Source organism: Tympanuchus pallidicinctus, unplaced genomic scaffold, assembly GCF_026119805.1.
Source record: "Tympanuchus pallidicinctus isolate F22 unplaced genomic scaffold, pur_lepc_1.0 scaffold37, whole genome shotgun sequence".
Lineage (NCBI taxonomy): Eukaryota > Metazoa > Chordata > Aves > Galliformes > Phasianidae > Tympanuchus > Tympanuchus pallidicinctus.
The window spans coordinates 1695078-1722500 of record NW_026294755.1 but is presented as its reverse complement, the minus strand read 5'-3'; the positions used below and the strand labels follow the sequence as shown (position 1 = coordinate 1722500).

The 27423-nt window shown below is 56.2% G+C and overlaps 3 protein-coding genes across 7 annotated transcripts; 1 reads left to right on the top strand and 2 right to left on the bottom strand.

Annotated features, from left to right (window-relative positions):
• Positions 1 to 1166: 1166 nt before the first annotated feature.
• Positions 1167 to 7855, bottom strand: DCAKD (dephospho-CoA kinase domain containing). Of its 3 annotated transcripts, XM_052699547.1 has the most exons (6): positions 7469 to 7685; positions 5509 to 5626; positions 3825 to 4028; positions 2261 to 2348; positions 2021 to 2180; positions 1167 to 1840 (listed from the first exon to the last, which is right to left on the bottom strand). In XM_052699547.1, the coding sequence occupies exons 2-6, from the start codon at positions 5618 to 5620 to the stop codon at positions 1808 to 1810; spliced, it is 597 nt and encodes a 198-aa protein (XP_052555507.1). In that variant the 5' UTR covers positions 5621 to 5626; positions 7469 to 7685; the 3' UTR covers positions 1167 to 1807. The 3 variants fall into 3 exon arrangements, with proteins under 3 accessions (XP_052555507.1, XP_052555506.1, XP_052555505.1); XM_052699546.1 differs by lacking the exon at positions 7469 to 7685 and adding an exon at positions 7710 to 7855 and having other exon boundaries at positions 1167 to 2180; XM_052699545.1 differs by having other exon boundaries at positions 1167 to 2180.
• Positions 7856 to 7958: 103 nt separating this feature from the next.
• NMT1 (N-myristoyltransferase 1) lies at positions 7959 to 17999 on the top strand. Its single transcript, XM_052699543.1, has 12 exons — positions 7959 to 8132; positions 10891 to 11002; positions 11557 to 11701; positions 12460 to 12578; positions 12765 to 12856; positions 13273 to 13389; positions 13802 to 13972; positions 14334 to 14442; positions 15040 to 15210; positions 15724 to 15891; positions 16034 to 16171; positions 16921 to 17999. The coding sequence occupies exons 1-12, from the start codon at positions 8005 to 8007 to the stop codon at positions 16939 to 16941; spliced, it is 1491 nt and encodes a 496-aa protein (XP_052555503.1). The 5' UTR covers positions 7959 to 8004; the 3' UTR covers positions 16942 to 17999.
• Positions 17970 to 27373, bottom strand: PLCD3 (phospholipase C delta 3). 3 transcript variants are annotated; one of them, XM_052699536.1, is made up of 15 exons: positions 27242 to 27356; positions 25011 to 25169; positions 23102 to 23330; positions 22546 to 22675; positions 21938 to 22163; positions 21099 to 21300; positions 20828 to 20972; positions 20595 to 20747; positions 20404 to 20529; positions 20068 to 20227; positions 19585 to 19701; positions 19365 to 19513; positions 19085 to 19220; positions 18564 to 18713; positions 17970 to 18495 (listed from the first exon to the last, which is right to left on the bottom strand). In XM_052699536.1, exons 1-15 carry the CDS (start codon positions 27303 to 27305, stop codon positions 18407 to 18409), a joined length of 2235 nt encoding a protein of 744 aa, XP_052555496.1. In that variant the 5' UTR covers positions 27306 to 27356; the 3' UTR covers positions 17970 to 18406. The 3 variants fall into 3 exon arrangements, with proteins under 3 accessions (XP_052555496.1, XP_052555498.1, XP_052555497.1); XM_052699538.1 differs by lacking the exon at positions 23102 to 23330 and having other exon boundaries at positions 22546 to 22680; positions 27242 to 27373; XM_052699537.1 differs by lacking the exon at positions 27242 to 27356 and having other exon boundaries at positions 22546 to 22680; positions 23167 to 23330; positions 25011 to 25118.
• Between the last annotated feature and the right edge of the window lie 50 nt (positions 27374 to 27423).

The window sequence follows — 27423 nt, the reverse complement described above, 5'->3', positions numbered from 1 at the left end:
TGGGTCCCAATCCATGCCTGGAGACAAAGGGACACTGCATTGTCCCCACAGCCTGGGTGCCTCCACGGACCCATGCTGGGTGGCAGCCACCAGTGTCACAAGCACGGAGGTCTCAAGCAGGCCTCATCTACCCAGATGGATGTGCATTGCCCTTCGGGTTCCCTCCAGAGCCATCGATTGAGCTGTCGATGGCACAGAGCTGAGCCATTTGTCACCGGTGGGGACAGCCGCTGAGTGCAGGGTGTCCCTGAAAGGGTCAGGGATGTGGCCAGAGGTTGTCCCCACAACTGAGGGACATGGCAGCCAGAGAAGGACACCCGCAGTGGGGGACCATCGTTGGGTACCCATGGGGGACGCAGCATCCAATTCCAAAGCCGTGCACTGGGCTCAGCGTCCTCCCCACGGGTGCCAGCTGTGCAGCCAGGACACAAGATGTGAGCCCAGCTCAGCCCCACAGCCGGGCAGTGCACATCCCCATCCCCACGCTGGGCAGCATTGCGCCTCTCAGCCCCCCTGAAATCAGCCCTCCCTTGGCCCTACTAAACTCATTAGTGCCTGGGAAACGTCAGCGGGGCGGGAGCGGAGCGCCAAATGTGATTATTGTGCCAGCCTCACTGCCCCCGGCCTCATCGCAGCCCCATTTATCGCGGAGGCAGCGAGCCGGGAGGGAGGAACGCAATCAGTGCTTATCTCTGGCTTAGCCTGTCCTGCTCCAGACCTGATTTATGGCTTGCTGGGAGGGACTCCCGGCCCCGACATCACCGCCGCAATTAAAGGCACATTAAAAAGCAGGAGAGGGGCATGACGGAGAGTTATTGCTTGTGCTGGGATGCTCAGACTAAGCAGCCCAGGGCCGGGACTCACAGGTCCCTGCAGCCACGCTAACTGCAGGGCCTGGAACCCCGCTGCACTCTGTGCTCATGAGCCCAGAGCTGAGAGCAGAGCTCAGGGCCAGGGCTGAGCCACGGCCCTGCAGGAACCGAGGCTGCAGAGCTCCTGGGACCAGAACCAGGCTCTGCATCGGGAACACATCAGCGTGCTCGTAAGCTTTGCTTGCACACAATGAACTTTACAGAGCGCAGCCGTGCCCCAGCATAGGAACAGCCTGGGAGAAGGCCAGGAAAAGAGCAGCGTTGCAGCCTGGAAATCTCAGAGCCACGGGGAGCTGTCTGCTGGTTAGTGCTTTATTAAACCAAACGCCGAGAGCCAGCACCCGCCTCGCCCAGGCTCATCCTCTCCAGTAGTGCCTTCCCAAGGGGCAGCTCCCGGGTCTCAGCCCCTCTGGGGTGCATCAGGCCCTCAGCATCATCCCCCTTTGGGAGGTAATGCTCACGGGGTTGTTTAGGCTGCAGAAACACGGGGCAGAGGGGATGCGAGCAGCCAGCTGTACACCCAGCCCCGGGGAATGACATGCTGCTGGTTCCCAACCACAGGTTTAAAGTGAAAGAAGGGAAAATCTCATATCTCATCCCAGGAGATCAACCTGGGGACAGTTAGCAGCAGGAAGCAGGCCTGAGAGCCCACCTATTCCCTCCATAAAGAGATTGCCATGGAAGAGGCTGAACAGGTCGGAATGCCACCATTCAGATCTCCGTGGGGCTAAGAAGGGCCTCATCCCCTCCATGGGAGCTGTCTCACCCACAGATGGGCACCAGCCCCCGAGCAGAAAGTTAAAGAACAGAGATGGGAGACGGCGCTGGAAGAAAACTCACATTCACCTTGGGAAGTCAGCAGGAGAAAACCTCACCCCACCGTCTGCATTCAGCTGGCAAAGCTCATTAAAACAGGTGGCCTTTCAGTGCCCTTTTCAAACCTGGAAATCCAGGCCTTCGGAAAACAACTGAGGGGGAAAAAAAAAGAAAAAGAAAAAAAAAAAAAACCCTACAAAGGTGAATTAAGAGATGAAACGTTGGAGGAGGAGGTACAGCAGCCCTCCGAGCGCAGCCACGGCCGTCCCCACCGCCAGCCGTGCCCACAGGAAGTCCAGGGAATCCTCCAGCCTCGCGTGCAGCCGCAGCACCTGCTGGCGCGTGCTCTCGCGGTCGCCGGAGTTGTCGATGACGTGAGCGGCCAGGCGGCGCTTCTCATCCAGCGGCAGCTGCGAGGCGATGCGTGCTTCGGCCTCAGCCTGGGACAGCCCGCTCCTCTTCCTCAGCCGTGCCAGCTGGGTCTGCGGGTCGCTGCGGGGCAGAGGCGGCGCTGAGTTGGGCGCGGAGGGACGGGGAGGCGGCCCAGTGCTCGCGGCTCGTGTGGCGCTTACCAGTACACCAGGACGGTGTGCTTCATGAACTTGGTCAACCCCTTGGTCTCGAAGAGCAGAGGGATGTCGAGGATCACATAGCGGTAGCCTGCAGGAACGACAACACCCCCAAAAGGGTCGGTTACACGCATTCCCAACAGCCTCACACGTGCGCTGCAGCTGCTCCGGCAAAACTCTCCGTGAGCGCAGCTGCTCCGAGAGAAGAGCAGCCCCCCTCCTTTCAGACAGAGGAAATGGTTTCAGTCCAAGTTTCTGCAGGGGAAAGGAGAAAAAAAAAACAAAACCAACCGAAACCCTAACCTGGATGATCTCAGACCAAAGGTGAAGCTGCAGAAATATAATGAGGAGATGAAACAAGAAGCTCAAATGGAAGCGGCAGTGTAGTGCTGGCAGGAGCAGCAGTCACACGTCGTCGCCAGCCTCTCCAGGGGAGCAGCGCCCACAGCAGAATTTGCTCTTCTCTCTTTCAGCTGTCCGAGGCTCTGCCAGGCTGCAGTCAGCTAAGCCGATGCTTCCCGGCTCATTTTCCAGCTTAGTTTTCTTCCCTTTTGGAAAGCTTTAGCTAAGCAGTTTCACTTTTCCCAAAGAGAGCAAGGAGATCCTTGCAGACGGCTCTGCTGGTTTATAAACAAAGCCAGTGCTCCCCATCCAACCAGGCCACGGCAACAAAAGCCTGGACAAAGGCACAATCCCCCAGCAAACCACCATTTTACCAGCATCTCTGTCTAGAGATGCTTCTTGCTGCCCTATGGCTTGATCAATAGAGCCTTCCTTACAGAGCAATCCTCGGAGACAGCATCCAGCTATCCCAAATCATTAAAACCTGACTAATGAGGACAAAGCAGCCTGCTGAACACACGCTGCACTCTCGCCAAGGGGCAGGACAGGGCCTTCCTTCTGAGTTTGCAGCCTGGGTTCAGAACTCGGAGTGTTTTGGCTCCCAGCTCTCCTGCCCGTTGTTTCCCTCGCCTTCTGCTCCTTCCACCTCAAATCTTGGGGTCCCTGCGCAGCCCTATTCAGCTGTCAAGCAGCTCAGCTTTGATAAGCTCCACAAAACCAGACTGACTCTATTAAGACATCCTTCTGTCTACACGGAGACCTCCAAAACAGCTGGTGATCTTATCTGGCATTTGATTAGACCAAGTCTGACAGCTGCATTTGTTATATTTATCAGGGGGAAAAGCGGGACTTTGGAAAGCACAGCTGTCAGCCCATTTCTCACCTTATCGAGACTAAAAGTGCTCTGCAGCTTTCATCGAAGCCCAGGGAGGCTGGGAGCGGGGAATAATATTTGGCCATTTCAGAAGGTATGACATTATCCAAAGAGCAATCTCCAAAGAGGCCTCACAATGCCTTTCTCAGGCCCTGCAGATGTACTGTAAACCATAGAAGAAGAATGCGAAGGGCAGCGGTGAAAGGCAGGAAGGGCAGCGACGAAAACTCGGAACGCCGAAGCTAAAGGCCACCAGCGCGGAGCACAAAGGCGGCCACTCAGCTCCGCTTCCCTTCCCTGCCCCTTTCTCCACGTTGACGCGGGCACAGCCAGCAGCCCCGCCGCCCTTACCTAGCACAAAGTACTTCAAGACTTGCTTCAGCATCTCCTTCTGGATCTCGGGGTGGGTGATGGCGTTCAGCAGCCGCCGTTTCTCGGGGTGGGAGAAGATGATGTTTCCCAGCGCCTCGCGGTCGATCTCTCCGCTCTCCAGGAGGATCTCGGGGCCGAAGCAATGCACGATCTGCCGATAGGCCTTCAGGCGGGGCTGCACCACTGATAACATTAAACAGCCGGAGGTCAGAGACAACCGCACGGCACAGGCAGCTTTTGCATCAGCGATCGGCCTCAAATGAGGTTTGCTCATTAAACAACAGAGCTTGAGAGCGCATCTGCCCGCCAGCACGCACCGGCAGACAGCTGGCACCGGCGCTGCAGGCAGCGCTCCGCAAACTCTCAGCCCAAGGTCCCTCCGAGGGCTGACGCCTGGGGATCGAAGCGCTTTGGGGACATTAATTCAGCGCCACGACCGCCTCGGACGTGCTGCACCGCCAGCTCTGGCTGTCACAAAGGTGTTTTGCTGCTTTTAGCCTCAGCCACCAAATTCTTTGTGAGAACGAATGCAGCGAGCGCCTCAGAGATCGATTCCCAGCAGGTATTTGGGGGGGACTCTGACGTTAAACGGGCATCAAAATCACCGGCAGAAAGGATGAAATAATAAAAATGTAATTAAGATCAAGCTGAGGCTGGCCACAGAGAGTGGCAAACCAGATGTAATTTCCTCTCAGAAATCCAGGAACGTTGCCACAGGTTGTAACCGTGGGCCAACCTAATAAAAGTCTTTAAGGCCAATTTCTTTCTCCATCAGAATTTCACGGCGAGGCCGTTGCAGGGTGGGGCAGATCCATACGTGAGCACACACACATAAAAAAGGAATTGAAGGAAAACGAAGCGATTGGTAGAAAACTGACATCAAGCATCCGTATTGCTTTCCTACGGCCTCTGAGGGCTCTCAGCACCTCCAGCAAATTTCCAGCGCCTCCAGGGGAATTACAGTGCAATAAAACGTGAGAGCATCGCAGCTTTGAGTGGCTACATGCTAAGATCTTCCACAAACAGAGAAGCGCTTCAAAATGACACAGCCTGCACCGCTGCTCAGCCCCAGCGCCGGGGTTTCTAAGCAGCAAGGTGCAGACGTGCAGGAGCACAGCCTGAATTCCCCCTGAGCTGAGATCTTTGCAGCCTTTTTTTTTTTTTTTTCCTTTTTGAGCACATTAAGGCACAAATGATTTTGTGGATGGATTTCTCTGTATTCACAGCCAGCACCGGGGGAATTCTTTCAGCTCAATGATACCATGCAGCATAACTGAGTTACAGGGTGAGGTCCTGGGGCTCAGGAGGTCGGATCAGCCCACGGAACCCAGTGTAAGGAGAAATGCATTGCTTTTGCCAAGAGCTCACTTTCAAAGCTGGAAAGCACTGACTGCATTGCACTCCTGGAGAGGGAAACTCAGGATAAGATCTCCCCTGGCATTTGTTATTAGGACATTATTTTTCTTTTTTTTTTTTTTATTAGAAATATATCTTAGTTCCAATCCCCTGAGACAGCTGCTCCACACATCCCCATCGGCTGGGGGAATGGGAGGGAAGCAGATCTAATGTACCCAGAGCACCCTCTGCCGTCTGCGCGTCACTGCACATCAATCCCAGTTGTCAGGGGAACATCGGGGAGAAAGATCAGCAATGCAGAACGAACCCTCTCTGGCAATAACATCAGCATCAATCACGGCACAGCCCAGTTCCCGGAGCACGGCCACCACCGTGCTCTTCCCCGACGCGATTCCACCCGAGAGCCCGACCAGGAACATTGCGCTCTGAAATAGAAAGAGAGAGCTGAAAACGTGCCAGGACGAGGCTGTTTTGTTCATCAAATATTTATACCAAACAAGCAACTCCATTCAGAGCCCAGTCATACATTTTCAGGGAGTCACTGAGACATTATTAGAGTCTTGGCACCCCTCTGAGCTGGGTGCCCACGCTGAAGAACAGAGCCAGGTTAAACAAGGCTTCCCCAGAGCATGGGGATTCTGGCTGTGCCTCACCTACAGCGTCCCAAATCAGAGGGCACCCAACGCTTCTGGCAGGGTGACACAGGATCTGTGACAACGGGAAGAACTCACTCAGCACTTCAGCCCACGAGGACAGACAGTGAGCCCTGCTCGATCTCAACAGATGGGGAGCAAGAGGAGACAAGCTACCTTTGACATAATCGGGACGCAGACCACGAGAGGCTGCAAGTAAATCACATCTCTGCACTACCTGGAAGCCAGCACTGTCATCAGCAGCACGCACCGCATGGACAGCGCGACGGATGCAAGAAATCACGGCTCTGAGCAGCGAGCTCCTGGCTGTCAGCTCACAAACAGGCATCAGACACACAGCCCTGTGCCTGCTGATAGCCCGGGGGCCGGTTCAGCCCTTTGCCAAATCGGCTGCGAGTGGCTCCATCCCCTTAGTAACCACATCCCTGGAGTGGTGGGCTGCTCTTGGCCACCCCTCATCCTCCTCCCAGCCAGACCAGGGGAAGCTCAGCCTCTCCTGGAGAGGCACACCTGCCCCAAACCCTGACGATCTGTGTGATTTCAATGCTTCCTCTTTGCTAGAAAAAGACACCTGCGTCATTACTCAGTCCTACAAATGGGATCCAGAGAGGGCTGGATGTGCTCAGCAGCAGCTGAAGGCAGTTTGGCAGAGGGAGGAAATGGGAGTTAGAGCAAAGAGAGGAAAGCCAGCAGCACCTGCCAGCAACTTCACTCTGTGGCTGCTGAGGGTACACAGAGCCCACAGCAGCACCACGTGCGCTCTTCTCTTCCTCTTGGCAAACAGATGGGGTTAACTCCAGCAAGAAGGGGGAATTCAGAGAGGGCAGCCACAACAAACATCAGTGATCTCCAAGAGGCTGAAGTAAATCCTGAGCTTTGTTGCCAAGTAAGCACCTGACCCCCATGGGGCATTCCCTCCTCCTATGCCCCCCTCACCTTCAGAGCGGGTTTGGATCCAGCCCTGGATGTTCTACACCCTGAGATGTGAGCAGTGCTGGTGTGGGGGCGAGGAAGTGGCTCAGGCCATCAGTACCCAGCTTTGTGGGGAGGAAACTCTTCTCATTGTGTTTAGAAACATAAAACTCTCCTGCCCATGTAAAGTAAATACAGCGTTTCTAAGCGCAGTAACCTCAAGCTGTGGCCCCAGCTGGGACTTGGTCCCAACAAACCTATTTCTGTCCTGTTACGTGATCCCAATGAATCTATTTCTGTCCCTCTGTTATGTGCTCCCAACAAACCTCTTTCTGTCCCTCCGTTACAGACCTCTGTGAGCTGACAGCTGCAGGAATTACCGAGGGGTAAAGGAGCGGTGTGAAAGGCTGGCGTCCAAAATGCAGCCCAATGGAGTTTGTAAGCATTTGTACAGCCACAGGGACCAGACAAGACCTGTGGTGCGAGGTATCAACGTGCTGTGAGGTGTGAATGTTTAACGATTTGATTTGTACACAGGGGCTGATCATCCCTTCCTGCAGGAGCCAGATGCTGCTTTTCCCCCAGAACAGAGCAGTTTGGGGCGGTGTTGGTCTGCCCTAATTAAACAAACAAACAAGAGGAAAGCCAAAACCAGAAGAGAAAAAAAATAAATAAATAAAGTGGTGAATTCAATGATTTTACCACACAGAACAGAGAGGCCTAACGGCCCACATCCCAAGGAGCCGTGATTGAAGGCCAAGGTGCACCAACTTCACTCCGAGCCCAGCGCCGGGGGCTCGGCAATGAAAAAAAATGAAATTAAAAGAGAAAAAAGTAAAAAAATAAATCATGATCTCAGCGTGGAAATCCGCAGCCACACCCCCAACCGCAGCCCCTCAGCCGGGCCGAGCCAGACCCGCAGCCTCGCCCCCTACGCACTCACCCGCTGCCGGCTTCGCGCACCACGCAGTGTAGCGCACGCCGATTGGGTGGGAGGAACTGAGAGTGCCACTCTCAGCCAATCAGCGCCACCCGCATTAGGATCGGTCCGACCCCCTCGGGCAGGAAGCGGGAGGGGGGGCAGCAAAGGCTGACGGGAGTTGTAGTTCCTGCCCACTCCCGGCCCGGCCCACGCCTATCCGCGCGGACTACCGCTCCCGGCATGCCCGGCGGCGCGCTACCCAATCACAGCGCGCTTTGTTGTGGGGGTGCGGCAGCCGCCGAGGCCCCGTTTCAAGATGGCGGACGACAGTGAGACAGCAGTGAGGCGGCCGCTGGCGAGGCCTCAGCGGCCGTCGGCGGAGGAAAACGACCACGAGCACTGCAGCGACTGCGAGAACGAAGCGGAGCGCGGCTCGAAGCGGGGGTGAGCGAGGCGCGGGAGCGGCCGCGGGGCCCATGGAGGTGGGCAGCGGCCGGGAAGTTAGCGCCGCCCCGCCCCTGGCGCGCGTTGATTGGCCGGCAGATAACATCACGCGTTGCGATTGGACGAGCCGTTTGTCGGTCGGCCTGGGGGCGGGCCGTTTAGCTTCCATTCACTCCTATGTGTGAGAGCGTGTGTGCTGAAGCTGCAGGGTCGGGCCCGATCGTGGCGTGGATGGAGGCGGGGGGCGGAGACCTCGGAGATTCTTGCAGCTTTATGCCGGGTGCTTTGGTGTGTGCCATCCTCCTGCCTGCAGCCCCCGCTGGCTCCTACAGCATCGCCGTGTCACCCAGTGCCACCTGCTTGGCACCCATCGGAGCAGTGCTGGGGACACGAGGTGTGAAACGATGACACAGACACTAGCAGTGATCCCACACCATTCACACTGAGGTTTTGTGCCTCTGCCTGGCACATCCCAGCCTCACCAGGCTCCCACCTGCATCCTAGGAACGGCCTTTCTCTTCCCATCAGCAGTGATCTTGCCTGTCTGGTAATAAAAGGTCATGTAAGACATACTACAGAAGCTGTTTTACAGCAGCACAGATGTGCATTTCTATTTTATTTGCCTCCTGGGTGTGGCATCATGTCTCCTTTTAATGGGTTTAGCCATGCTTGGAAAGATTTCTCTTTTCCTCTGCTCTTACATGATTAGGTTTGCAGGAACCAGGACCAAGCGGAGAGCAGACATGGCATTTAATCACTGTTACTGTGCTTTCTCGGCATGATTTCCCAGTACAGCTGTTCAGATGAATGGTGGCTGATGAGTGAGCTGGGTTAGGAAGGGTTGGCAAGTCACATAGTCATTAAATTTGGAGGAGTCCTCTAAGATCATCCAGTCCAACCCCAACCCATCCTCACCAGATCCATCCCCTCCATGCCCACTCATAGAACATTAAGGTTGGATAAGACCTCTAAGATCATCCAGTCACGCTTCAACCCATCCTGATGTCCACTAACCATGTCCCCCAGCGCCACATCTGCAAGGGCACGAGGTGAGTGCTGTCCCCAGCACAGAGCACAAAGGGGCGGTTTTTGGGAGCTGTGCCTGGGGCTGTCCCTCTGCCAGTGCCCAGTTTGTGCTTGGAGCCATCAGCTCTTGGCTCTAGGCTGTAGGAACTCAGCACTATTACTGAGCGATAGCAGCACTTCCTTTCCTTTTAAGGACAGGAAGGAGGAATTGACATCCCCCGCCCGGGTTCTGTGTCAGCGCTGGGAAGTGGCTCTGTGGTGAAGCACAGAGTTCATTTTCCAACAGAGAAACCTTTTCACACTTTCATGTTTATTCTCATTTCCTTTGTGTGGAAGCGGTGTTTCGTTGCTGTTTCTGGTTTGCTGCAGAACACATCACAGTGATGATGTCCCCGCCATCTGCCCGCCCCCACAGCCTAATGAGATTACCTGCACCCAATTAGCCACACAATTAGTTTGTCAGGAGGATTTTCCAGCATCTAAATGTGGGACAGGCACAGCTCCTCATCCACCACCTCTCTGATTTCTAAGCATGGAGGTGTTTGAGGAGTTGGAATCACAGAAAGGTTTTGGTTTGATGGGACCTTAAAGCTCATGCAGTTCCACCTCCCCCCACCATGGGCTGGTGACGCCCTGCTGGCTGCCTCCCGTCACCTCATCTTGTGCCTTAACATCTCTTTCAAGAATCATTAAGGTTGGAGAAGACTTACAAGATCACCAAGCTCCACCCAACTCGTCCCTGCTATGCCAGCAGCCCATGTCCCAAAGTACCAAGATAGGTCTGGTAGCGCAGCCGGTGTGCCTTTCTCCACCCATGTTATCTGTCAGAGCAGCTCTTGGGTTGACGAGATAGGAGAGGAAAAAGGCTGTGAGCACATCTGGGAGAGCTGTGGGCTCGAGGCAGAGCTGTCTGTTCACTGACAGATGGGATGGAGAGCAGCCCCATGCACTGCGACTGGGGATGTTTGCAATTCGTGCAGGGCACGGGGGTTAATTTGGGGAGTTGGAGGGGATTGGGCACGCTATTTGTTTTGCTAAATGGACTTTAAAATAGAAAATACCTCTAACCGTTGGTATTTGCTTTGCTAAGTGGGTTTAAAATTGAAAATCCCTCCAAGCACGGCTGTGAGTCCCAAGGACTCCGGCGTAGCTCCCATTCACTGCATTACATTTCCTCTGTGCTTTGCCTGATGGGCTGCATTCATTCCCCAGCTGAAATCTGCTAATGCAGAACACTCAGCTCCGATTTCTTCCTGCTCACAACATCTTCACTCATAAATCAGGGAGGTTTTTCTCCCCTCTTCTACCTGTTGGTAAAATAATTCCGCTTGGGCTGAACTTGTTAGCAGGAGTTTGGAGTGGAGAGATGCTGTGTGGGTCCATGGACCGAAGACGTATCCACACACACAGAGACCTCTTGGCTTTGGCAATGGGGTTTCTCCTGGTATGGAAGCTGCTGGAGCCTGTAGCCATGGAGGCAGGCAGCCCTTGGTCCTGGCCACCAGCTCAGATGGCCTCAGTGCATCCAGAGGTGCCTCCAACCTCAACCAATGCATGGTCCTCAGCTGGAGGACAGGGGAAGGAAGGGGACTGTGAGGCCAGGGCTTGGAACAGGGAGCTTTTATTTTCCTTAGGGTGTTTCAGAGACTGTGTAAGTGTCCTCAAAAAAAAAAAACCAACACCAAATACAAACCAACCCAAAAACTGCAATGATGTTTCTTTTGTTCCCTAGTGGCTTGAGTCCAGTGAATGACAGCGGAGCCAAAAAGAAGAAAAAGAAACCAAAACGGAAGAAAGAAAAAGGAGGAGATCAGCCCGACCAGGCTCAGGACCAGCCAATGAAGGTGAACATCTCAAACCTTTCAGGGTGGTCAAAATTACCCCGGTGCTGACACTGCCTGCTGTTGTATTCAGGCACTTGGCTGCTCAAAAGCCTTCATGTTTAGAGTGATTTCCTGGCTCAGTGCATGGGAATTCCCACTGCTGTGGGAGGTGTTGCTGCAGGGTGAATGCAGCCCGTTGCTGAGTATCAAAGCCAGCTCCACTGAAAGGCTCAGACTGGCGCCTCTCAGCTGCTCTTCCCGAAATCAGAGCGGGGATGGCAGGGAACGGCCGCTCTGTGCCACCGTGCCTGGCTGCCAGCACAACAAACCCATTTTCCTACACTTGGACAACATTCCCTGGTGTTGATTTTTGTTTAATTAACATAAGAACAGCAGCAGGGGCTGTCTGCCCCTCTTGGCTTTGCCCTGGACTAGCAGCGAGAGCCTTGGGAAGGAGCATGGGAGGTGCAGGGTTTGTCCCTCCCCCATTGGTACCCCCCAGCACTCCTCACGAGGAGCTGAAACACAGACCTACAAGCTCAGCATCCTCATTTTGTCCTTTTTTTTTGCCCCAGGTCAACTCTTTGCCCGCTGAGAGGATCCAGGAGATTCAGAAAGCCATTGAGCTCTTCTCTGTAGGCCAGGGCCCTGCCAAAACCATGGAGGAGGCCAGCAAGCGCAGCTACCAGTTCTGGGACACACAGCCAGTGCCCAAGCTCGGTACGTGGCCCGGAGCCCCCAGGCTGTCCCAGGAAGCCCTCACAGGAGATGGGAGCATAGTATGTAGGTTTATCTGAAGTTGTTGTGGCTGCAGATTGTCTGCACAATCTTCACAAGGCAGTTCCCAACACTTCTTGCTGCAAACGCCGCGTGTGATTCCCTTTTCATGCTGTCAGCACCCGTCCGAGGCTTTGTTTGGTCTCAAAGGGCTGTTTGCTGGAAGTGATACCCAGCTTTGGTCCCTCTTTATGCTTGTGCTGGGAAATCATTGTGGAATACCAAAGGCATGGGGTTACCGAGGCAGCAAAGCCTGGTTTGTGTTTGCTCCTTTCACCAGAGGATCCTGACGTGGCAAACATCGCCTCTGTGCCCGAAAACCCCATTAATTGGGAGGTACAGCATGAAAGGGGTGGGGAAGGAGAGGCACTGAGCAGCCACAGTGCACCAAACTGCTGACTGTGCTCTGTCTGACTGCCCCACTGTCCATCTCAGGGTTTTAGGCATGCAGTGTTACATGGATGAGCACTTCCAGAAGCGGAGGTGGTGACAGTTCTTGCTGTGGGCTTTGTTTGCCTCCTCATTGCCAGGAAGCTTTTTCAGTGCCATTTGAAGGCAATTCCTCATCACTGGGGTGTGCATCTTTTGACAGCCACGCTGCCGTGGCTGCTTTGCCTGCATGAGGGCTGAGGTGCTGAGAGCCCAGAGCAGGTGCTGTGGGGATGGAGGTGATTTTCACAGTTCCCTGCTCTCTTTGGCAGGAGAGGTGGTGAATACCCACGGCCCCGTTGAACCAGACAAGGACAACATCCGCCAGGAGCCATACACTTTGCCCCAGGGCTTCACCTGGGACGCGCTGGACCTTGGGGACAGAGGCGTGGTGAGTAGGGGCAGCTCGGTGTGTGAGTCCCCATCGCATGGTTCAGTGCTTTGACGTCTGGAAGTGATTTTTGGAGTGCTGAAGCCACACCAGAAGTGTTCTGGATCCTGGTTCAGGGCTGCTGGCTTCAGCAGGTGAACAATGCTGGTTGAATAACTCACTTGACCTGCTTGATCTCTCCTCTAGCTGAAGGAGCTGTACACGCTGCTGAATGAGAACTACGTGGAAGATGATGACAACATGTTCCGCTTCGACTACTCTCCTGAGTTCCTGCTGTGGTGAGTGGCAGCGCAGCCGCAGAGCAGAGGCGCGGGATGCTGCGGGCTCAACCCCGGCCAGAGCACTGCAGCTGCTTCCCAGTGACCCAGAGCTGCAGGATGAAGGTGACTGCCAAGTAACGCTGCCAGCAGTAGCACTTGGAGACCTGTTGTAGCTGAGCTGCTGTTTCCTCGGGGCATTCGTGAATCGAGGAGTGTTGATTTCTTCCTGTGTCACCGGTGGCCTTGGCCAGAAGGAGCAGGAATGCCTCCCAGTGTTCCTGCACTGTCATTCTGTGGTCACCTCTTGTCCTCCTGCCTGGGTGTCTCGGTGGCCTGGAGCAGGTTTTGGGATGTTTCGGGGAGGCAGCAGGAGGTGCGTGTAGAGCCTCGGCTGTGCTGTGTGCTGTGACCACCAGCGTGTGTCTCTCCTCCAGGGCGCTGCGTCCCCCAGGCTGGCTGCCCCAGTGGCACTGTGGTGTCAGAGTGGTCTCCAGCAAGAAGCTGGTTGGGTTTATCAGTGCGATTCCTGCCACCATCCACATCTATGAAACGTAAGTTCTGCTCACATGAGTTTCTCATCCTGTCCCTTGGTGGCATTCCAGGTCGATGCCCTTCAGCCATGGAGATGCTTGGCTGCTTGGAGGACAAGACTGGGGATATTTAGGATGGGCTGCAAGGTTCTGTGCAAGGATGCTGTGTAGCTAACAACCCCAAGGGCTGTTTTCACCATGAGTGAGATGAGCGTAGAGCTCTGCCCCACAGAAATCCAGAGCTGGTTGGAGACTGTTTCCTGGGAAAACCTTGTGTGGCAGCTTCAAGGAGAGCTCTCCAAAGCCAGACCTCGCTCCTTGACCTCCCATGGGCCTTGTCTGTGTTTCAGGGGAGCTGGAATTAAATTGCTCAGGGCGTTGGATCCCGCTCAGCACAGTTGGGTCTCACGCTTTGCATTGTTTCTTTCCACAGAGAGAAGAAGATGGTGGAGATAAACTTCTTGTGTGTCCACAAAAAGCTGCGTTCAAAACGAGTGGCTCCAGTCCTGATCCGTGAGATCACACGAAGGGTTCACCTGGAGGGGATCTTTCAGGCTGTTTACACAGCAGGAGTGGTGCTGCCAAAGCCTGTGGGGACATGCAGGTGAGCTCCAGTCCTCTGAAAAGATTTAGGACTGATGAAAAGCTCTGCCCCTTGTGCTGCAGAGGATGGGGATGGCTGCACTTATCATCGGTGTGGGGCTCCCTGAGGCAGCACACGTCAGCCTCAGCCCAGGTTTCCCCTCCCTGCAGTGTCCTTCAGGGATTATCCCAGCAGCTTTGCTTAAGCTGCTCCTTTATCACAAGGCAGGAGGCTCTGCATCACACGCTCTTGTTTTTCTCTCCTGGAGCTCCTGGCCGTCCCCTTTGCAGTGTTCTCGCTTGCCCTCTCATGGCAGCTTTGAGAACCTTGCGCTCCTTCCCGCTGCCCAGAACGGCCTCCCCCAGCAGTTGTGTTTGTGCAGGTACTGGCACCGCTCCCTGAATCCTCGGAAACTCATCGAGGTCAAATTCTCCCACCTGAGCAGGAACATGACTATGCAACGCACCATGAAGCTTTACCGGTTGCCCGAGGTGGGTGAGCTGGGAGTTGGACACACACAGACCTCAGCAGAGGCTGAATCCTCTGCATGGAGAACGGGCATTGGTTTATGTAGTCAATAGCTTTATCGAGCCATTAGGTTTTATTTAATCATTGCTTATTTTACCTGGGTACCTGCATTTTGAGGGTGACTCCTGGCAACCACAGGACCCCTGTGATCTTTTGTTTCACGGTGACTCACATCCCGTCCTCCTGGTAGAACAGGAATGCAGAAGTGACAGCCCTCATCTGTCCAAACGCAGCCTCACGGTGCCCTTGAGTTGGGTCAGTCCCTCATTCCTCAGTCACACTGATGGGTTCTGGTGTCCTGCTGGGGAACTTCCCCATCTGGATAGAGGAGAAAAACAAAGCGTTCAGATTGCCACCACCTGCCCTGCCCTTGTTTGTTTCCTTCTGGTGGTGGCAGCTGCCTGTTTCATTTGGAGGAGGCTGCTTTTTTATAGCTGCTGCTTTTTGAGCAGAAAGTCAGACCCACATCTCAGCTCAGAGGCATCTGGGGAGTGAAGGCATTCCTTTGGGGACAAAGCTGCCCTATATGTGGTGCCAATGACTTTTCTTGCTTTCTGCAGACGCCCAAGACTCCGGGCTTGCGGCCAATGGAGCACAAAGACATCCCTGCAGTGCACAAGCTCCTGACCGAGTACCTGAAGCATTTCCACCTGACGCCCGTCATGAGCCAAGAGGAGGTGGAGCACTGGTTCCTACCTCAGGAGAACATCATCGACACCTTCGTGGTGGAGGTGAGGGGGAGGAACGAGGCAGGGCTGTTTTCTTGAGATCATCTTGGTGTGAGCTGCTGCAGGACACTGCTTCCCATGTGGGGAGAGCTGCCCCAGCTCTCAGGGAGCCCTTAGAATTGTAGAATCATTGTGGTTGGAAAAGACCTCCAAGATCACTGAGTCCAACCCCAAGCTATCCCCACCATGCCATCCACCACGTCCCCAGGTGCCACATCTCCACATCTTTATGGCAGGGAAACTAAAAGGGCATTTCCAGAGGAGGCAGAAATGAAGTGATGCACATGAAATCCAGTCCAAGGCCATAACTTCAAACCCATCCATACAGCACGTACAGCAGTGTGAAACTGAGAACGCCGTGTGGAAATTTAGGGAGTTTCACCCCTCCAGGAAAGAGCTGGGTTGTCTGAGAGCAGAGAAGAGAGCAGATCAGTGCTCCCATGCTTCAGTTTAAAGGCTCTGGGCAGTCAATAACCCAGCCCTGACGCGCTGTGGTGTCACACTTTTGCCTTTCAGAGCACCCCAGGGGAGGTGACAGACTTCCTGAGCTTCTACACGCTGCCCTCCACCATCATGAACCACCCGACCCACAAGAGCCTGAAAGCTGCTTACTCCTTCTACAACGTCCACACCAAAACGCCTCTCATCGACCTCATGAGCGACGCTCTCATCCTCGCCAAGTCGGTGAGCACAGCGGGGCTGGGCGGCTTGGAGCCTCATCATCCTCATATTTTGGGGTGCAGAGAGCCAGAGAGGGGTCAGGAAGCACTCACACGGGAGAACTGCCCAGCACATAAGCTGATGGCTTTGTATTTTGCTCGTACAGAAAGGATTTGATGTCTTCAATGCACTGGATCTCATGGAAAACAAAACTTTCCTGGAGAAGCTGAAGTTTGGGATTGGGGACGGGAACCTGCAGTATTACCTGTACAATTGGAAATGTCCCAGCATGGCACCAGAGAAGGTGAGTGGGGTCCTCCAGCCCAGAGGACCTGAGGGACGGGCTCCAGAGGTGGGGAGCTGCAGCTTAGAGGAGGTTGTGGGCTGGCAGATACACAGCGGTGGGCGCAGCGGTCCTTTCTGTGTGCCTTGAATGCACTGTGCAGCACTACGGCTGTGTGTCAGCCTGGTACAGGACACCATGGTGGGACAATACCAACAGGAGCCCCTCTGGAGGGAGCTGAACTGCTCCACCGCACGGCGTTGTGGCTCAGCATCCATCGCACTCCCAGGGAGTCCTGGGTGGGATGGGAACCACGCTGGGTGTAGCCCTGGAGAGCCGGGCGCCGTCCTGCTGTGCAGCACAGTGCTCCTGCAGTCTGCCCATCGCCACAGCTCATTAATACTAATGGCATTCATTAGGGTCTCTGCCGTCCCGAAGGCAGGAGAGCCCGCAGAAGCTCGTTAGAGGTGTGAGGACTGACAGGTGTGGAATAGGGATTTCTGACACCTCCAGCTGCAAAGTCCGGGCTGATCTGAGTCACGCAGCTCCCACAGGGCACAAATCCATGCAGCTCAGCGCAGCTTTGCTCCGCCACTGAGCTCCCAGAGATCTCTGCAGGGCTGCTCGAGCAGCTCCTCACCGGAGAGCTGGCGGGTTTGGGGCTGCAGCCCTCCCAGCAGCAATGGGCCGGGAGTTCCATCCATCCCGGCTGGGTTTGAGGTAGGAGACAGTCACTTGTCGCCTGCAACCCACATCTCTTTGCTCTCCAGGTTGGACTGGTGTTGCAGTAAGTGACCCTGAGGATGGCACGCTGTCACTGAGGAGCCTGGCCTGGCTGAACGTGGCGCCACATGGAAGTGAGCCAGCCCTGCCAGCCCCGACTGATGTCACCGACTGCATCCCCAGGCACCAGCAGTGCTCTCCTTTGTTTTGAATTAATTGCATCCTCCTAAAGACATGATCAAGGGAATGTAACTGCTGAAACTAGCTCATGATTGGCATATAATGGAGTTAACGGGTGAATAATAAAAGTATATATTATATATATTTTAAATCTTTCCTGTTCCAAACTGGCACGAATGCATTCAGCTGCTGAAGGCTACCACCTGCTCCTTGGTGCCATCCCTCCCTGCTTGGGAACACCTCAGTATTTGGTTTTAAGGGCTATTTGTGCAAGCAATGCCTTGTCCCTTCTCCTCCCCAGCCTCGGAGACTTGAAGCCTCAGGGCGAAGATGCAGGGGACCCAGCTTGGAGCACATCCACATCTGCCACCCCATGCCACCTCGGTGCACTGTGCTCAGATGTTTTTCTCTCCACGCCACCGAAGTCCAGCCTGCATGCCCTACAACGTGCCATCAGCCTTCCTGGGGGCTCAGCTGCTCCCAGTGCCTCCTGCACTGGCTCGGAATCAGGATCAGATTCGTCCATGGAACCCTTTTTCCTGAGAAGACGTCTGTTTCCATCACTCCATTGCTCTCGATCTCCACACCAAAGGTTTCAGAGCTGCACGTGCCCATCTATGCACTCCCAGTGTCCCTGTCCCCCTACTATGCAAGCAGCTCTGCATCCCCTCCTGTGCCCCACAGAGCCAAGAGCCACCCTGCACTGGTGATGGGGACATCAGCTACAAGTACTGAGCTGGGAGCACGTGGGACTTTCTGGGGCTGTAGGACAGTGGGACGAACCAGGCTTCAACAAGCCCCCAGCACTGGGGAGAGCATCAGAAAAGGGGGCTCAGCCATTTCCCCCTGCATCTCCTCCCTTTGTCCCCAGAGCCACCCCTCCTGCAGGTGACAGCAGGTGAAGGGGACACGGGGCAAGCTGTTCAATAAACCTTTATTCAATCCACTGGGCACCGGGTACAAATCTCTGTCAACAGTTCTCAAGCACCAAACCATGTGGTTTGTGCCACGGCTGTGGAGGCAGGGTCTCCTTGGGGACATTGTGGCAGGCACCATCCCTGCAGCCCAAAGGAGTCGGGATGGAGCCGGTGAAGCTGCTGTCACCATCATGTCCCTCCAGATGCATTGGGAACGTGGTGGCTGGGCCACCCTGTCCTGGTTGTCACCATCTCCCCATCTCCTCCTGGTCTCAGCCAGAGGGGAGAAGTGGGGTGTGAGCGCAAGCAATTGGGGCACAGGCAGGGTCCTCTACCCCGCTGGAGACCCCAGGCAGCCCTGCTGTCACCCTGGCTGGACAGCAGTGTCCCATTCTGTCCCTGCACCCCGTTCAGGAGCGCGTTGGCCACGGGGACATCATGGGCGTTTGCATGTGACGTGCACAAAGAGCGTGGCAGGGGCCAGGGACGCGCCGTCCTTGGAGAGCAGGTGGATGTGGCGGTACCCTGGGGACAGAGCAGGCACTGAGTAGGAGACGCGGGGCTGTCCCCTCCCCCAGCAGGGGGGCACCCACCTTCTCGCATGCTGCCCAGCGGCAGCGTGAACTGCCCCACGAAGTCATTGCAGGAGGTGCTGTCGTGGTCCTCCACCACAAAGCGCACCAACGCCAGCTCAGGGACCCGCAGCTGGAAGGTGAGCGTCTCCTCCCAGCGTGGGTTGAAGCCTACAGGAGTGCGTCAAGGGGGGTCATTGCCCAGGGAATGGGGAATAGTGGGAGCAGGCTGAGATGAGCTGGGAGGAACGGGGACCGTTATGGGGTCAGGCTGAGATGAGCTGGGAGGAACGGGGACCGTTATGGGGTCAGGCTGAGATGAGCTGGGAGGAACGGGGACCAAACTGGGGCCGGGTTGAAATGTACCGAGAGGAATGAGGATCATAATGGGACAAGTTGAGATGTACCAGGTGGAATGGGATGGCACTGGAATATACTGGAGGAAAAGGTGGGACCAGGCTGGAGTATATTAAAAGAAATGGGGACCATAATGGGACCGGGTTGATGTGCACTGAGAGGAATGGGGATAATAATGGGATCACCGTTGTTGCTCCTGTAGGCAGTTTGCTGCTTGCTGCAGTCCGCCGTCACCCCGTAGATCTCCACTCTGACAAAAGGGTCCACGATGGAGCTGAGCTTCTCCCGGTTCAGCTTTGGCAGCTGCTGTGCCGTGATGACCTGGGGACAGCAGGGGAACAGGGTGACACCGTGGGGGTCCCTGTGGGAAGGGACATCGGGAAGGCGTGGTGGGTGGCACGTGGCTGGACATGGGGTTGGTGTCACCCATATGGGATGCAGGCAGCAGCAGTAGGGGAGCCTCACCCTGATGCGCAACACGAGGGGGTGGGGGCTGCTGCTGTGGGGGTTGAGCAGGAATTGGGGTTTCAGCACGTAACCACAGCCCCCGTTGCCCAGGAAGCGCCCGGTGTTCAGGTCCATCTCATAGCCTGGCGTCTGGAAGTTGAGGGCCACTGCAGGGACAGAGACGGGGCCATTGGAGTGGATGTTGCATCTCAGGGGATGTATGGGGCTGAGGGCTCACCCAGCTGGCAGCCGGCGTTCCACATCTCCTGGGGGTTGTAGTTGGAGGAAGTCATCTTCAATCCCAAAGGGTAGACGCGGCTCAGCTGCCGGGAGGTGTAGCGCACAAACGTGGGGCCTGAGTGGGACAGTTGGGTGGGGTGGGGGCCACATGGTGCCACGGACCTCAAAACCTGACCCCAAAACCTGTCCCCAAACTTCAGACCCTGACCTTGAGTCTGGATCCCAATGGACCACAAAACCTGAACTTCATCCCAACCCCAGACCTGATCCCAAACAGACACACTGCACCCAAACGCCAGATCCCAAATGTTGACCTTTCCACCAGAGCCCCCATTCCCACCAGTCCTGAGCATCCTGTGCCAATGCCCAAACCCAGCCCATGGGCGTCCTCAGCAACCACAACCTTGTGTCCTGGAGAGGCCAGAGCAGCTCTGTCCTCATCTCTGTCCCTGACCCCCTGTCCCCATCCCACTGCCTTTACCTGCCTCCTTGATGAGTTTCCGAGCCTTCCTCTCGCTGAAGGAGGACATCTCATAGGGCCGGGGCTGCTGTAGGGCCTGGGCCAGGCCAGGGAAGGGGGTGGCCTGGCAGTACACCACCATGGCTGACAGCTCTGGGGCCACATGGGAAGCATCTTTGGCCTGTGGAGTCACCCCGAAGTGATGGAGATGCCAAAGCAATGGACATCCCAAGATGTCAGATACCCCAAAGCAAAGACAACCCAAAGCAATGGACATCCTAAGATGTTAGTCCAAAGCATGGACAGCCTAAGATGATAGAGACCCCAAGGTGATGGAGACCCCAAAAAATTGACAACCTGCAGCCTGTCCTCTTCCTCTGTCTCCTCTTCCTCCTCTTCATCCAGGATGGAGGTGACACTGCAGGTCTCACTCTGCAGCTCTGGCAGCTTCTTGCCCTTCACCAGGACTTTCCCCTTCAGCTGCTGCAGGACAAAGGGCCGAGCTTAGGTGCTTGGGGACACGGAGACACCACAACAGATGGTCTTACCTCTGGGGATGGGAGGACACTGGGGTCCTGTCCTTCCAGGGGCTTTGTCAGCAGCATGTCCCCAAGGATGGCCTTCATGTGCCGCGCCATGGTGGCCTGCTGCTGCACCCCGCAGTGGTTCTCCAGCGAGAGGATGACGGGGTATGGCGATCGCTGGGAGGTGGGGATGGGAGTGGGCAGCACTGAGCACCAGCACCCAGTGCCCAACCCAGGGCTGATGGCACCAGCCCTACCTTGAAGGCGTAATCGCGGACAGCCTCGATGACATCACGGAAGAGGATCTTGGAGGTGAACATATGGCCATGGCAGACGATGGGCTCCCCATCGGGACCCTCCCAGCAGTCCAGCTCCACGCAACGGCATCCCATCATCAGTGCCCTGCACCGCAGGATGAGTCCCCCCGTCACCCCATGTCACTCACATCATCCAGTGAGTCCCCACGTCACCCAGTCCACCACCACTGGATCAGTACTTGTGTCACCTGGGCCACCTCACGGCACCCACCTGGCATAGGCTTCGGTGCTGCTGGTGCCTCCAATCTGGTTGCGGGTCAGGTAGGTGTTATGGGATGAGGAGATGAAGTAGTGGCACAAGGGCTGGCTCATGTCCTGGTGTACCTGCGTATGCTCCTGGTTGAGGATGTCACCAGCAGCTGACAGGAGGTACATCGTGAAGCCATCCAGTGTCATCAGGCCCTGCTGCCGGGCTGGGGGAGGTAGCAAAGGTGGCACCTCATGGGTTGTCCCCACATAGATGTCCCCTGGCAGTGCCATGCTCGTCCCAGACACCGTGGCACGCAGATGACATACAAGTCCCACTCATTGGGTGTCTTCCATCCCTTCACTGCCTTGACCACCATGGACACGGCATGGTGGCACCCACAAGAGGTGGAGGTCCTCTGTCCCCACCCCAACGTTCCCCACTTAATAGGTCACTAAGACACAAATGTCCCCTTGGTGTCCCATCTCCTCCTGCTGTCTCCTGGCATATTCACCTTTGGGTTGGCACTGTGGCACACAAGGCACATGGAAGTCCCTTGGTGTATTTCCCGCATCCTGCTGGTTACAGGAACACAGGGGTGACTGCTCCCAACCTGCTGCCCCATGGCAGTGCCACATTCACCCTCGGGATGGCAATAGGGCACAGGGAGGTCCCTTGGTGTCCATCCCAACCTTCATGACCACGACCAAAATAGGGCAAGACCACCTCCATGGAAGGGTGAGGGGGACAACGGGACAAAGGGACACTCCGTCCAGCCCTGCAGAACCTCAAGCCCACATCCCCATGGCACTCGTTCTGCCCTTCAGCCACCCACCCTCCAGCGGGGACTTCCCCATCCCTACCCTTCTCGTTGAGCTCATGGGCACAGATGATGGCACAGGCCTGGTGTAGGGTGCCCTCCTCGCCCTGGTCCTGCAGGAAATCCCGCAGCTCCTCGGCCGACAACACGCAGTCCTCACCCGAATAGAGCCCAAAGAGCTCCTCCAGCTCCGGGCGCCGCAGCAGCTGCCGACAGAAGTCCTCCAGCTCCCGGTCCTCCAACCGCCCATCACCGGAGTGGTCACATTCCTATGGGATGGCAGCCATTGACCCTAACCCCAAAGGACCCACCTGGCCTGGGATGTGTTTGGGAGTCTCAGCTACCCAGGGGTGCCCATGGAATGTGCAAGTCCCATTGGGTGTCTTCCACCTCTTCACTGCCTTGACCACGTGGATGGGGCATGGTGACACCCAGTGATTCTTCATCCCCATCCCAACAGGGGGATCTTGGGGCCTCGTGGGTCACCTTGGGTCTGTGTGAGTCATGTCCTTCTGTCATTGTCCCCAGTCCCCCATCCCCTGGGTTATGGAGCTGTGTGGGTCGTGTCGCCTCTGTCATCGTCCCCATCGTCCCTATCCTCTGGATTAGGCTGGTTGGTGACAGACAGGGACATCAAGTGACAGAGAGTACCTTGAAGAGCTGGTGGGCGTAGGCATTGTCCATGTGGATGTTGGCCATGCGCAGCATGATCTGCACCTCCTGGAAGCACATCCTGTTGTCCTTGTCCTTATCGGCACGCTGCAGCATGCCATGGATCCAGCTACGCTGCGTTAAGGAAAGCACCCAAACTGTCCCCAGGTTGTCCCCAGCATATCCCCAAGATACCCCAAGACTGCCCCAAGCTTTCCTCAAGATGTCCTTAAACTGTCCCCAAGCTGTCCCCAACATGTTTCCAAGATATCCCCAGACTGCCCCCAAGCCGTCCCAAGCTGTCCTCAGGAGGTCCCCAAGATACACCCAGGCTGTCCCCAAGATGTCCACCAATGTTCCCAGCATGTCCCCAGACTGTTCCCAGGCTGTCCATGAGATGTCACCAAGATGTTCCTCAGGCTGTGCCCAAATTATCCCCACAGTGTCCCAAACTGTCCTCAAGCTATCCCCAACACGTCCCCACGACGTCTCCAGGCTGTCCATGAGATGCCCCTGGATGTCTCCAAGGTGTCCCCAGGCTGACCCCATAGGATACTGCTCGAGCCTCTCCCGCTGGCTCATGCCCCGCAGCCTCCCCCGCAGCGTGCGGAGCCCCCGCACCCAGCGCAGTGCCACGTCCTCATCCCGTGCCCCCAGGTCCAGGTTCCTGCGCCCGCCCTCGAAGGCGATGGTGAAGCAGTTCCACTCAGGGATGGCACAGCCGTACCGGCGCAGCCCCTCCGAATGGTGCCCCCGGTGCACTGACACAATGTGTGCAACGGAGACTGCGGGGACACAGAGGGATGGTTCCAATGAGCACCACGCGGGGACAGCAGAGCCAACCGATGTCCCCTTGGGCTGCGCCGAAGACGTGAATTCCAGGCAAGACGGAGAGGAAACGGGAGGCAATGGGATACCCTGAGAGGCACTGGAAGGCACTGGAAAGTACTGGGATGCAATGGCAGGAGCTGGGATGCAATGAGGTATATAGGGAGGCATTGCGATGCAATGGGATACAGTGGGAGGCAATGGGAGGAAACGGGATGCACTGAGATGTAATGGGAGGAAAAGAGACACAATGGGATGCAACGGGTTATGCTGGGATGCAATGGGATACACTGGGAGGCGCTGGGATCCTTTGGGATCCACTGGAAGGCACTGGGATGCAATGGGATAGAATGGGATAGACGGGGAGGCACTGGGATGCAATCGGATATGTTGGGAGGCACTGGGATGCAATCGGATGTAATGGGATGCAATGGGATGCAGTGGGATACACTGAAGGGACTGGGATGCAATGGGAGGCAATGGGATACACTGGGATGCAATGGAAAAGAATGGGATGCACTGGGATGCAATGGGATATACTGAGAGGCACTGGGATGCAGTGGGATGCAATAGAAGGAACTGGGATGCAGTGGGATACATTGAAGGCACTGGGATACAGTGGGATGCAGTGGGATATACTGGGATGTACTGGGATGCAATGGTATAGACTGGGATACATTGGGACACAATGATATGCACTGGGATGCAATGGGATGCATTGTGAGGCACTGGGATGCAATTGGAACCATTGGGAGTCATGGGGATGCAATGAGATGCAATAGGAGGCAATGGGATCCGAAGGGATATGCTTGGAGGCACTGGGATGCAATGGAATGCAAGGGGATGCAATGGGAGTCACGGGGATACAATGGGATGCATTGGGAGGAACTGGGATGCAATGGGATCCAACAGGATGCAATGGGATGCAATGGGAGGCTCTGTCCTGTAATGGGACACACGCAGGGAAGCACTGGGATACACAGGAATGCAATGGGATACCCTGGGAGACAATGGGATCCAGTGGGATACAGTGAGGTGCACTGAAGGTATTGGGATGCAATGGGATACACTGGGAGGCTCTGGGATGCAATGGGATGCAATGGGATAGAACAGGATGCAATGGGATACGCTGGGAGGCTCTGGGATGCAATGGGATGCAATGGGATAGAACAGGATGCAATGGGATATGCTGGGAGGCACTGGGATGCAATGGGATGCAATGGGATAGAACAGGATGCAATGGGATATGCTGGGAGGCACTGGAAGGCCATGGGAGGTACTGGATGCACGGAGAGGTGATGGAATGCACTGGATGCAGTGGAAGGCACTGAGATGTACCAGGATGCAAGGGGGTACACTGGGATGCACTGGGAGGCAATAGGATACACAGAGTGCAGGAAGGCAATGGAATAAAATAGAATGCCACGGGATGCACTGGGAGGCACTGGTCCACGGCTGGGGGGCAAAGCCTGTTTTCAGATGGGGACCATAGGGCATCACCAAGAGGGGTCTAAGGTTGGAGTCGGGGTCCCATAAGGGGTCTGGGTTAGGGTTAGGGTTAGGATTAACCCACCCGGCCACACTGGGGGCCATGCCAAACCCACACCAGTGCCCCCAGCCCCAGTGCCAGCACTCACAGCTGTGTTTGGAGGCCATGCGGCCGAAGCGCCGCTCAGACACCACGGTGACCCCATCCTCCTGCAGGCGGTACCGCCGCTCCTTCGCCCGCCGTGGGGTCACCTTGAGCAGCAGGGAGCCCTGCAGCATCAGCTGGAGGTCCTCATCCTCTGACAGACCTGCAGGGGGACAGGAGGGGACAGGGTTATGTGGGATGGGACAGGTGGGATGGGATGGAATTGAGTGGGGTGGGGATGGCATGGGGTGGGATGGGGTAAAAAGGGAAATGAGGATGAGATGGGATGGGATGGGATGGGATGGGATGGGATGGGATGGGATGGGATGGGATGGGATGGGATGGGATGGGATGGGATGGGATGGGATGGGGTTGGGTGGGTTGAGGCAGGGTGAGGTGGGGTGGGGTATGGGGCACTGATGGGGATGGGACAGACAGGATGGGGTGGAATGGGATGGGAGTGGGATGGGGGTGGGATGGGGATGGGATGAGAGAGACATGATGGGACAGGATGGAACAGACAAAATGCAATGGGATGGGATAGGACAGACATGACAAGACGGGTCAGATAGGGTGGGAGAGATACGATGGGATAGGACAGTCAGGACAGGGTGAAATGGGACAGGACAGTCAGGATGGGATGGGGCAGAGGGGATGGGGTAGGGTAGGGTGGGATGGAGTAGGGTGGGGTGGGGCAGACACTATGAGATGGCATAGACAGGACAGGACAGATGACATGGGACGGGACAGATATCATGGGATGGGATGGGATGGGATGGGATGGGATGGGATGGGATGGGATGGGATGGGATGGGATGGCCACTGCAGTCAGCTCCTCTCACACTGTGCAGCCGGAAGGGATGGGACACAGCCAAGCAGTGGACACAGAGCTGTGCTCACACTGCAGAACTCTTGGCCAGAGCTGTGCAATGCCAACAAAGCTGCTGCAATCCAGTGTGGGAGCACCAGGAGCGGGGCTGCCACCCGCCCTGCACAGCCCCAACCCTATCCCCAGGCTGGCCACACACCCGCTCTGACGGGACATTTCCGTCCATTCTCCATGAAATCATTTCCTCCTTTTTATTTGTTTTTTGGAAGCACCCCTTGAGAACAGCCCCAGCAGCCATGCGCTGCTCTTGCGGTGGGAAATGGCTGTTCCCAACCATGGGGACCAAACACTGGACCTGCGACCATGGGTACCCCTGGCCATAGGGACACCCCTAACCATGGGGACCCTCAATCATGGGGAACTCCAACCATGGGGATCTCTGACCACGGAGATCAGACTCCCCAACTATAGGAACCCATGACTGTGGAGACCCCTGACCATGGGGACCCCCTTGACTAGAGGGAACTCCAACCACAAAGAAACTCCAACTATGGGGGCTTCTGACCATTGGGACCCCTGACCATGGGGATGTCCAATCATGGGGAACTCCAGCCATGGAGACCTCCAACCGTTAGGCCCAAAATCATAGGGATCCCCTCGACTATGGGGAAACTCCATGCATGGGAATCCCTGACCATTGGAACCCCCAACCATGGGGATCGCTGACCATGATGGACCCTCATCCCCATGACTATGGGGACTCCCAACCACGAGGACCCTTACGATGATGACCCTCAATTACTGGGTCCCAACCATGGAAACCCCTGACCAGGTGGACTCCCAACTATGAGGACCCCGACAATGGGTAACACCCCTGACCATGGAGACCCCCAAACCACAGGGACTCCAACCACAGAGACCACCAATCACTGGACTCCAAACCATAGTGACACCCCTGACCTCAATGACCCCCAACCGTGGGGAACTCCAACCATGGGGACCCCTGACCATGGGGAACCCCTCCAACTGTTGGACCCCCCAACCACACGGACTCTTGACTGGGGGGACCCTGACCATGGGGGACACTCCTTACCATGGGGACCCCAACTGTGAGGAACTCCATGAACGGAGACCTCCAACCGATGGATGCCCAACCATAGAAACTCCCCTGACCACGATGACCCCCAACCGTGGGGGCCCCGAACCATGGGGAACTCCAACCAAAGAGACCCCTGACCATGGGGACCCCCGATCACACGGAACCCCTCCAACCTTTGGACCCCCCAACCACACGGACCCCCAGCTACGCGGATGCCGACCATGGGGGACACTGCTGACCACGAAGACCCCCAATCAAGGAGACTCCCCCATCTTTGAGACCCCCGACCACTTTGCCCCGCACTCACCCAACTTCTTCAAGACCCCCCCGCTCTGCTCGGGGCGGGGCCGCGCCCTCCGCCCGCAGATCATCGTACGGCGCTCCCGGGGCCGTGCGGGGCCGTGCGGGGGAGGAGGGGGGCGGAACCGGGAGGAGCCGGCATGGAGCCCGGGGGCTGGGTTTGCAGTGGAGATTTTGGATCGGGGGGGG

Coding starts and splice junctions, on each gene's coding strand:
- DCAKD (XM_052699546.1), bottom strand. CDS start 5,620: ATGTTCCTGGTCGGGCTCTCGGGTGGAATCGCGTCGGGGAAGAGCACG. Junction 4,029..5,508: donor TGATGTTATTGCCAGAGAGG/GTTCGTTCTGCA, acceptor TAATGTTATCAG/TGGTGCAGCCCCGCCTGAAG. Junction 2,181..2,260: donor CACACCGTCCTGGTGTACTG/GTAAGCGCCACA, acceptor TCTGCCCCGCAG/CGACCCGCAGACCCAGCTGG.
- NMT1 (XM_052699543.1), top strand. CDS start 8,005: ATGGCGGACGACAGTGAGACAGCAGTGAGGCGGCCGCTGGCGAGGCCT. Junction 11,003..11,556: donor CTCAGGACCAGCCAATGAAG/GTGAACATCTCA, acceptor TTTTTGCCCCAG/GTCAACTCTTTGCCCGCTGA. Junction 11,702..12,459: donor ACAGCCAGTGCCCAAGCTCG/GTACGTGGCCCG, acceptor TCTCTTTGGCAG/GAGAGGTGGTGAATACCCAC.
- PLCD3 (XM_052699536.1), bottom strand. CDS start 27,305: ATGATCTGCGGGCGGAGGGCGCGGCCCCGCCCCGAGCAGAGCGGGGGG. Junction 20,973..21,098: donor AGCACCGAAGCCTATGCCAG/GTGGGTGCCGTG, acceptor CCTGCGGTGCAG/GGCACTGATGATGGGATGCC. Junction 18,714..19,084: donor TGCCTACAGGAGCAACAACG/GTGATCCCATTA, acceptor GCACTCCTGTAG/GCTTCAACCCACGCTGGGAG.